We start from the raw sequence: 9,739 nt of genomic DNA, 5'->3' as shown, positions 1-9,739 counted from the left end.
TGTGGTCCACGATTCGATTGCAGAGTAATTAGTGGCCAAAATGATCCTTGAAAGATTTTACTGACATTTTTCAATGCTAATTACTCATCAACTATAGGTTTCCAAGGTGTGATTTAGGCCCCTGCAAGCGCTACCGCCCCTAGGGGTGCCACCCCCCCCCCCCTGGCAGGGACCCTGTGGGCGCCACCGCCTTTGAGAGGGCCCCTGGGGGCACCACCGCCCCTGGGAGGTTTCCTGGGGGCGTCCATACCCCTAAGAAGAGGCCCTGAGGGCGCCGTTGCCCCGTAGAGGTCACCTGGGGGCGCCGTTGCCCCTTTGAGGTCCCACCACTTCTGACAGGGCCCCTGGGTTACCACCTGCACTGGAAGGATCCTTGGGGCACCGCTGTCTATGGGATGGCCCCTGGGGACCCTACCGCCCATGTGAAGGCCTCTTGGGAGGGCCCCTGGGGTCATCGCTGACCCTGTGCGATCCCTAGGGCCACCACCGCCTTTGGCAGGGGCCCTGAAAGCACCACCATCCCTAGGAGATCCCTTGGTGTCGCCGCTGTCCTTGGGATGGCCCGTAAATGCGCCACCGATCCTGAGAGGGGCACTGCGGGCGCCACCGTCTCTGAGAGGGCCCTTGGGGTCGCTTGTGCCCCTAAGGTACACCCCCTAGGGGCACCACCGTCCTGGGAGGTCCCTTGGGGGCGCCCTCGACCCTGGTAGGGCCCCTGGAGGTTCCATTCCCCTGGAATGGCCGCTGGGTTCATCACCGCCCCTGAGAGGTTCCCTGGAGGCGCCACAACCCCTGGAAAGGCCCCTGGAGGCGCCACCCCCTCTGGAAGGGCCCCTGGGAATGATTTGCCCCTAAGGATAATTCCTGTAGGCGTAGCTGCCCCTAAGGAAAGGCCCTGGGGGCGCCAGCACCCTTGGCAGGGCCTCTTGGGTTACCACCGCCCCTGCGAGGTTCCCTGGTGGTGCCACAGCCCCTGGCAGGGTCGCTGGAAGGACCACCGGCCGGCCCTCGGAGGTCCCCTGTTGGCGCCACCGTACCTAGGAGGGCCCATGGAGGCTCCACCCCCACCTGGCAGAGACACCTGCTGGCGCCACCGCTTTTGGGAGGGCCCTTGGGGGCGTCGCTAACCCTGTGCGGGCCCCTGGAGCCACCACTGCCTTTGGCAGGGGCCCTGCCGGCACCACCATCTCTGGACGGGCTCTTGGGCCCACCACCATCCCTAGGAGATCCCCTGGGGTCGCCGCTGTCCCTGGGAGGGCCCGTAGATGCGCCACCGAACCTGAGAGGGACTGTGCGGGCGCCACCGTCTCTGAGAGGGACCCTGGAGGCTCTGCTGCCTCTAAGGTGAGCCCCTAGGGGCACCACTGACCCTGGGAAGTCCCCTGGGGGCGCCCCCGACCCTGGAAAGGCCCCTGGAGGCGCCACCCCCTCTGGGAGGGCCCCTGAGAGCGTTTTGCCCCTATGGAGAGTTCTTGTGGGCGTAGCTGTCCCTAAGGAAAGGCCCTGGGGGCGCCGTTGCCTCTACGGGGGGCGCCAGCACATCTGGCAAGGACCCTGGGGGTACCACCGTCCCTGCGAGGTTCCCTGGTGGTGCCACCGCCCCGGGAAAGATCCCTGGAGGTGCCACACCCTCTTGGAGGTCCCATGGTAAGTCCCCTGACGGCACTGATGCCCCTGGGGGCGCCATCACCCCGGGAAGGGCCCCTGGGGTCGCCACCGCCTCTGGAAAGGCCCCTGGGGGTGCCATCGCCCCTGGCAGGTTCGTTGGAAGGACCACCATCCCTGGGAGGTCCCCTGTTGGCGCCACCGTACCTAGGAGGGCCCCTGGAGGCGCCATTACCCCTGGCAGTGCTCCTGGGGGCTCCGCTGTCTTTGGGCTGGCCCCTGGAGGTTCCACCCCCACCTGGCAGGGACACCTGCTAGCGCCACCGGTTTTGGGAGGGCCCCTGGGGGCGTCGGGACCCTGCGGGCGCCATCGTCTCTGAGAGGGCCCATGGGGGCGCTGCTGCCGCTAAGGTGAGCCCCTAGGGGCACCACCGCCCCTGGGAGGTCCCCGGTGGGCACCCGACACCTGGTAGGGTCCCTGGAGGCTCTATTTCCCCTGGAATGGCCGCTGGGGGCATCACCGTCCCTGGGAGGTTCCCTGGGGGCGCCACCGCCCCTGGAAAGGCTCTTGGAGGCGCCACACCCTCTGGGAGGGCCCCTGGGAGCCTTTTGCCCCTAAGAGAGTTTCTGTGGACGTAGCTGCCCCTAAGAAAAGGCCCTGGGGGCACCGTTGCCCCTCGGGGGGCGCGAGACCCTTGGCAGTGCCCCTGGGGGTACCACCTCCCCTGCGAGGTTCCCTGGTGGTGCTACCGCCCATGGAAAGGCCCCTGGGGGTGCCATCCACTCTGGGAGAGCCCCTAGGAAGTTCCCTGATGTCACCGCTGCCATTGTGGACGGTATCCTCCCTGGAAAGGCCCCTGGGTGGCACCACCGCCTTTGGGAGGGTCCCTGGGGACGTCTCTGCTCCTAAGGAGAGCTCCTGTGGGCGTAGCAGCCCCTAAGGAGAAGCCCTGAGGGCGCCGTTGCCCCTTAGAGGTTCCCTGGGAGCACCACCACCTCTGACAGGGCCCCTGGAAGGGTCGTTGTCCCTCGGATGGCCCTTGGAGGCGCCTCTGACAGGACCCCTTTGGGTCGCTACCGCCTCTGGGAGGGCCCTTAGGGGAGTCGCTGCCCCTGTGCGGGTCCCTAGGGCCACCACCGTCCCTGGTAGGGCCCCTGCTGCACCACGACTCTTGGACGTGCCCCTGGTGGTACCACCATCCCTGGGATATTCTCTGGGGGCCCCGCTGTCCCTGGGAGGGCCCCTTGAAGCGCCACTGCCCCTGGGAGGTTCCCTGGGGGCGTCACCGCCCCTGAAAGGCCTTTGGAGGCGCCACTCCCTCTGGAAGGGCCCCTGGTTGCGTCTCTGCCCTTAAGGAGAGTTCCTGTGGGCGGAGCTGCCCCTATGAAGAGGCTCTGGAGGCGCCGTTGGCCCTCGGATGGCCCCTGAGGGCGCCACCACTCATGCCAGGGCTCATGGGGCGCCAACGCCCCTGGCCATGATGTTGTATGCAGTGCCATCCATTCTATATTTGCCTTGTAGGTTTAAGTATAAATGAACTTACGTAATAGTTTTCCTCGTATCATGTGTATGTACAACGATTTCCCAGTTGTATATTTTAGTCTTTTTTTTTCATTAACTCATTGTTATATTGGTCCAGAGTTTTATTGGTGAAACGTCTGAGTTATTTGTATTCGTATGTACAGTAGTTAGTTAACTGTATTTTAATTTATTGTTTTACTGTTCAAGATTTTAATCATGGACCCTAATGTATATTGTTTATATTCATAAAGCAAGTATTTTTGTGGTCAATTAAATTCTATCTATCTATATACATGGGCGGGCCCCTGTTAGCACCACCGCTCCTAGAAGGTCCCCTGTGGGCGCCACCGCCCCTTGCAGGGCCCTTGGGGGCACCACCACCCCTGGGCGGGCTCCTGGGGGCACCACCGCTACTGGGGACGCTGCTGTCCTTGGGAGGGCTCCTAGGAGCGCTGCCGCCCCTGGAAGGTCCCCTGCGGGCCCCGCTGTCCCCGGGAGAGCCACTTGGGGTGCCACCGCCCCTGGAATAGCCCCTGGAGGCACCGTTGCCCCTAAGAAGAGGCCCTGGGGGCGCCACCACCCCTGGAAGGTTCCCTGGAGGCGCCACCGCCACTAGGAGGTCCCCTGGGGGCGCCACCGCTCCTGGAAAAGCCCCTGGGGGCACCGCTGTCCGTAAAAGGAGAGCCACTGGGTGAGCCGATACCCCTGGTGGAAGGTGTGGAGTTGGAGGGTAGAGTGAGGATGTGCAATTGGAAGGAGGAAAAGGTGAAGGGTGAGGAGGTGGGGGTGTAGAGGAGTTGGAAGTAGGAGGAGGAATTGAAAGTTGTAGAGATGAAGGATGAGCAGTTAGAGGGCGTGGAGGTGGCGGGTAGGATGTGCAGTTGGAGGGAGGAGGGTGTGGATGTGGAGGGCATAGAGGTGGATGGTGTGGAGGCAGAGAGTTGGAGGGCCCCTTGGGGCTCCACTGACCCTAAGGAGAGCCCCTGGAGGCGTCGCTTCTCCTACGGAGAGCCCTGGGGGCGCTGCGGTCCCTGGAAAAACCCCAAGGGGCGCCAATGCTCATGGAAAGGCCCCTGGGGTCGTCACCGCACCTGCCAGGGCCCCTTGGGGCGTCACCGCCCCTGGGTGGTTCCCTGGGGGCGCCACCGCCTCTGGAAAGGCCCCTGGGGCTGCCACCGCCCCTGGCAGGGTCTCTCGAAGGACCACCACCCCTGGGAGGTCCCCTGTGGTCGCCACCGCCCCTAGGAGGGCTCTTGCAGGTGCCACCGCCCCTGACAGGGCCCCTGGGGTCGCCGCTATCCTTGGGCTGGCACCTGGGCGCGCAACCCACCCTGGGAGGGATCCTGTGGGCCCCACCGCTTTTGAGAGGGCCCCTGGGGGCGCTGTGCTTCTAAGGAGAACCCCTGGGGGTGACGTTGACCCTGTGCAGGCCCCTGGAAATATTACCTAATTTTGCGAAGTAGATTATCATAGAAAACGGGAAATTTGTATAACACAAAATGGGAAATATCTACTTTCTGGGAAAGTTGGTTATCTACTTATCATAGAAAACGGGAAATTTATATCATAGAAAATGGGAAATATCTACTTCCGGGAAAGTTGGTTATCTACTTTTCCGAAAAGTAGATTATCTAGTTTTCGGTAAAGTAGATTATCGACTTTTCGGGAAGCAGATTATCGACTTTTTGGGAAATAATACCTAATTTTGCGAAGTAGATTATCATAGAAAACGGGAAATTTGTATCACAGAAAATGGGAAATATCTACTTTCCCTGGGAAAGTTGGTTATCTACTTTCCCGAAAAGTAGATTATCTACTTTTCGGGAAAGTAGATTATCGACTTTTCGGGAAGTATATTATCGATTTTTTGGGAAATATTACCTAATTTTGCGAAGTAGATTATCATAGAAAACGGGAAATTTGTATCACAGAAAATGGGAAATATCTACTCCCCTGGGAAAGTTGGTTATCTACTTATCACAGAAAACGGGAAATTTGTATCATAGAAAATGGGAAATATCTACTTTCCGGGAAAGTTGGTTATCTACTTTCCCGAAAAGTAGATTATCTACTTTTCGGGAAAGTAGATTATCGACTTTTCGGGGAAGTAGATTTTCGAATTTTTGGGGAAATATTACCTAATTTTGCGAAGTAGATTATCATAGAAAACGGGAAATTTGTATCATAAAAAATGGGAAATATCTACTTTCCGGGAAAGTTGGTTATCTACTTTCCCGAAAAGTAGATTATCTACTTTTTGGGAAAGTAGATTATCGACTTTTCGGGAAGTAAATTGTCGACTTTTTTGGGAAATATTACCTAATTTTGTGAAGTAGATTATCATAGAAAACGGGAAATTTGTATCACAGAAATGGAAATATCTACTTTCTGGAAAGTTGATTTATCTACTTATCATAGAAAACGGGAAATTTGTATCATAGAAAATGGGAAATATCTACTTTCAGGAAAGTTGGTTATCTACTTTCCCGAAAAGTAGATTATCTACTTTTTGGGAAAGTAGATTATCGACTTTTTGGGAAGTATATTATCGATTTTTTGGGAAACATTACCTAATTTTGCGAAGTAGATTATCATAGAAAACGGGAAATTTGTATCACAAAATGGGAAATATCTACTTTCTGGGAAAGTCGGTTATCTACTTTTCCGGGTATAGATTATCTACTTTTTGAAAAGTAGATTATCGACTTTTCGGTGTATATTATCGATTTTGGGAAATATTACCTAATTTGAAGTAGATTATCAGGAAAACGGAAATTTGTATCACAGAAATGGGGAAACATTCACTCCCCCGGGGAAAGTTGGTTATCTACCACAAGCAGAAAACGGGAAATTTGTATCATAGAAAATGGGAAATATCTACTTTCCGGAAAGTTGGTTGTTCATTTTCCAAAGTAGATTATTTACTTTTCGGAAGCAGATTACTGACATTCTGGAAGTGCAATTGTCGACTTTTGGGAAATAATATTTAATTTATGGAAGTAGATTTCACAGAAAAACGAAATTTAAAATATGTAGAACAGATAAAATATCTTCCGAAAAGTTGGTTATTTACTTTTCCTGAAAGTAGATTATCTACTTTTTGGTAAAGTAGATTATCGACTTTTTCAAAGTAGATTATCGATTTTTGGGAAGATACTAATTTTTGGGCGAGATTATCATAGAAAACGAAATTTGTATCACAGAAATGGAAATATCTACTCCCTGGGGAGAAAGTTGGTTATCTACTTATCACAGAAACGGAAATTTGTATCATAGAAAATGGAACATTCAGTTTCCTGAAAGTTGTTATTCATTTCCTGAAAGTAGATTATCTCTTTTTAGTAGATTATCGACATTTCGAGAAGTAAATTGTCGACTTAAATATTACCTAATTTTATGTGAAGTAGATTATCATGAAAACGTAAATTTGTATCACAGGAAATGGGAAATATCTACTTTCCGAAAGTTGTTATTCATTTCTGAAAAGTAGATTATTCACTTTTGGGAAAGTAGATTATCGACTTTCTGGGAAGTATATTATCATTGGGGAAATATTACCTAATTTTATGAAGTAGATTATTGTAGAAAACGAAATTTGTATCACAGAAAATGGAAACATCTACCCCTGGGAAAGTTGGTCATCTATTTATCACAGAAAACGAAATTTGTATCATAGAAAATGGGAAACATCTACTTCCGAAAGTTGTTGAGTTTGATTTCTTCCTGAAAAGTAGATTATCTACTTTCGAAAGTAGATATCGACATTCTTCAGTAAATTGTCGACCTTTGGGAAATATTACCTAATTTATGTTTAGATTATCATAGAAACGTTAAATTTGTATCACAGAAAAATGGAAACATCTACTTTCCGGAAAGTTATTATCTACTTCCTTGAAAGAGATATTCACTTTTTGGAAAAGTAGATTATTGACTTTTCAAGTATATTATCGATTTTTTTGGGAAATATTACTCACCTTATGAAGCAGATTATCATGAAAACGGGAATTTGTATCTCAGAAAATGGAAATATCTACCTCCTGGGAAAGTTGGTTATTCATTTATCACAGAAAACGGGAAATTTGCATCATAGAAAATGGAATATCATTTCCGAAAGTTATTTACTTCCGAAAAAGTAGATTATCTACTTTTTCAAAAGTAGATTATCGACATTTCGGGAAGTAAATTGTCGACTTTGGGAAATATTACCTAATTTGCGAAGCAGATTATCATCAGAAAACGGAAACAAATAGAAATGGGAAATTCTGTTTCCAAAGTTGGTTTATTTCCTGAAAGGTTAGGTTATGTATTTTGGGAAAGTAGATTGACTTCGAAGTATATTATCGATTTTTGGGAAATATTACCTAATTTTGGTAGATTTGGGAAATGAAATTATAAATGGAAATATCTACTCCCTGGAAAGTTGGTTATCTATTATCACAGAAAACGAAATTAATTATAGAAAATGGGAAATATCTACTTCCGAAAGTTGGTTTACTTTCTCTGAAAGCAGATTATCTACTGAAAGTAGATTATCGACATTTCTGGAAGTAAATTGTCGACTTTTTAAGAAATATTACCTAATTTTTTGCGTAGATTATCATAGAAAAACGAAATTTGCATCACAGAAAATGGAAATATCTACTTCTCTGAAGTTGGATTATTTTTCGAAAAGTAGATTATTCTTTTTGGGAAAGTAGATTACGACTTTTTGAAGTATATTTCGATTTTGGAATATTACCTAATTTTATGAGTAGGTTTATTGCAGAAAACGGGAAATTTGTATCACAGAAAATGGAAATATCTACTCTGGGAAGTTGGTTATTCATTTATCGGGAAAACGGGAAATTTGTATCATAGAAAATGGGAAATATCTACTTCCGGGAAAGTTGATGAGTTTTCCCTGAGTGGATTATTTATTTTTCGGGAAAGTATGATTATCGACATTCTGGGAAGAATTGTCGACTTTTGGGAAATATTACCTAATTTCTGGGGTGATTATCATGAAAACGGGAAATTTGTATCAGAAATGGAACATCTATTCCCTGGGAAAGTTGATGTCTAATTCATTAAGAAAACTGGAAATTTATCAGAAATGGAAATATTTGCTTCTGAAAGTTGTTTATTCATTTGAAAAGTAGATTTTCACTTTTCGGGAAGTATGGTTTATCGACATTCTGGGAAGTAAATTGTCGACTTGGGAAATATTAACTAATTTCGTTTAAGTAGATTATCATAGAAACGTGAAATTTGTATGGAAATGGGAAATATCTACTTCCGGGGTTGGTTTATTTCCCAAAGTAGATTTTCTATTTTTTGGGAAAGTAGATTTATCGACTTTTCAAGTATATATTATCGATTTTTTGGGAAATATTACCTAATTTTGTTAAGTAGATTATCAGTAGAAAACGGGAAATTTGTAATGTAGAAATGGGAAACATCTACTCCCTGGAGTTAAGATCATTTACTGCAGGAAAACGGGAATTTGTATCATAGAAATGGGAAAAATTTACTTCTGAAAGTTGGTTTTTCTACTTCATGAAAAGTAGATTATTTACTTTTGGGGAAGTAGATTATCGATATTTCAAAGTAAATTGTTGACTTTTTTGAAATATTACTTTTTATGAAGTAGATTATCAGAAAAGGGATTTGTATACAGAAAATGTGAAGATTCATTTCTTGAAAGTTGGTTATTCGATTTGAAAAGTGATTGTCTACTTTTTGAAAGTAGAATATTTAATTTTAAGTATATTATTTATTTGGGAAGACACGATTTTAAGGTGAGATTATTGTAGAAAACGTGGAAATTTGATCACAGAAAATGTAAACATTCATCCCCTGGAAAGTTGGTTATCTACTATCATAGAACAGAATGTTTGCTGAAAGTTATTATTTACTTTCCGAAAGTTGATTTTCTATTTTCGAAAGTAGATTATTGATATTTCGGGAAGTAAATTGTTTGACTTTTGGGAAATATTACCTAATTTTATGGGAAGTAGATTTATGGTGAAACGGGAAATTTGTATTATGAAATGGGTGAAATTCTTCTTCCGGGAAAGTTATTATTTGATTTTTTGAAAAGTAGATTATCTACTTTGGGAAAGTAGATTATCGATGGGAAGTATATTATCGATTTTAGTGGAAATATTTACCAATTTTATAAAGATTACGAAAACGGTATCACAGAAAATGGAAATATCTACTCTGGAAAGTTGGTTATTTACTATCATAAAGGAAAACGGAAAATTTGTATCATAGAAAATGGGAAATATCTACTTTCCGGGAAAGTTAAGATTTACTTGAAAGGTAGATTTCTATTTTCGGGAAAGTGATTATCACATTTCGGGAAGTAAATTGTCGACTTTTAAAGTATTACCTAATTTTATGGGATGTAGATTATCATAGAAAACGGAAATTTGTATCATAGAAATGGGAAATATCACTTTCCGAAAGTTGGTTATTTATTTTCGAAAAGCAGATTATCTACTTTTTGGGAAAGTAGATTATCGACTTTCGGGAAGTATATTATCGATTTTGGGAAATATTACCTACTTTTATGAAGCGAGATTACTGCAGAAAACGGAAATTTGTATCACAGAAATGGAAATATCTAAT

General features: G+C 46.6%; 1 protein-coding gene across 1 annotated transcript; it reads right to left on the bottom strand.

The window, feature by feature from the left end:
* Positions 1 to 882: 882 nt before the first annotated feature.
* LOC121870886 (basic salivary proline-rich protein 1-like) lies at positions 883 to 1,995 on the bottom strand. The gene is made up of 2 exons (XM_042372859.1): positions 1,841 to 1,995; positions 883 to 1,459 (listed from the first exon to the last, which is right to left on the bottom strand). Exons 1-2 carry the CDS (start codon positions 1,993 to 1,995, stop codon positions 883 to 885), a joined length of 732 nt encoding a protein of 243 aa, XP_042228793.1.
* Positions 1,996 to 9,739: the final 7,744 nt, after the last annotated feature.

The sequence above is a fragment of the Homarus americanus genome, unplaced genomic scaffold, assembly GCF_018991925.1.
Source record: "Homarus americanus isolate GMGI-L3 unplaced genomic scaffold, GMGI_Hamer_2.0 scaffold52512, whole genome shotgun sequence".
Taxonomy (NCBI): Eukaryota; Metazoa; Arthropoda; class Malacostraca; order Decapoda; family Nephropidae; genus Homarus; species Homarus americanus.
Note: the sequence above shows the minus strand (reverse complement) of the source record. Positions and strands in the feature narration are given on the sequence as shown.

What these genes read in the sequence shown, in the direction of transcription:
- LOC121870886 (XM_042372859.1), bottom strand. Translation starts at nt 1,995, where the DNA reads ATGGGCCCTCTCAGAGACGATGGCGCCCGCAGGGTCCCGACGCCCCCA. An exon ending in CCCCAGGAGCACTGCCAGGG is followed by an intron (nt 1,460 to 1,840) that starts GTAATGGCGCCT and finishes AACTCTCCATAG; the next exon opens with GGGCAAAACGCTCTCAGGGG.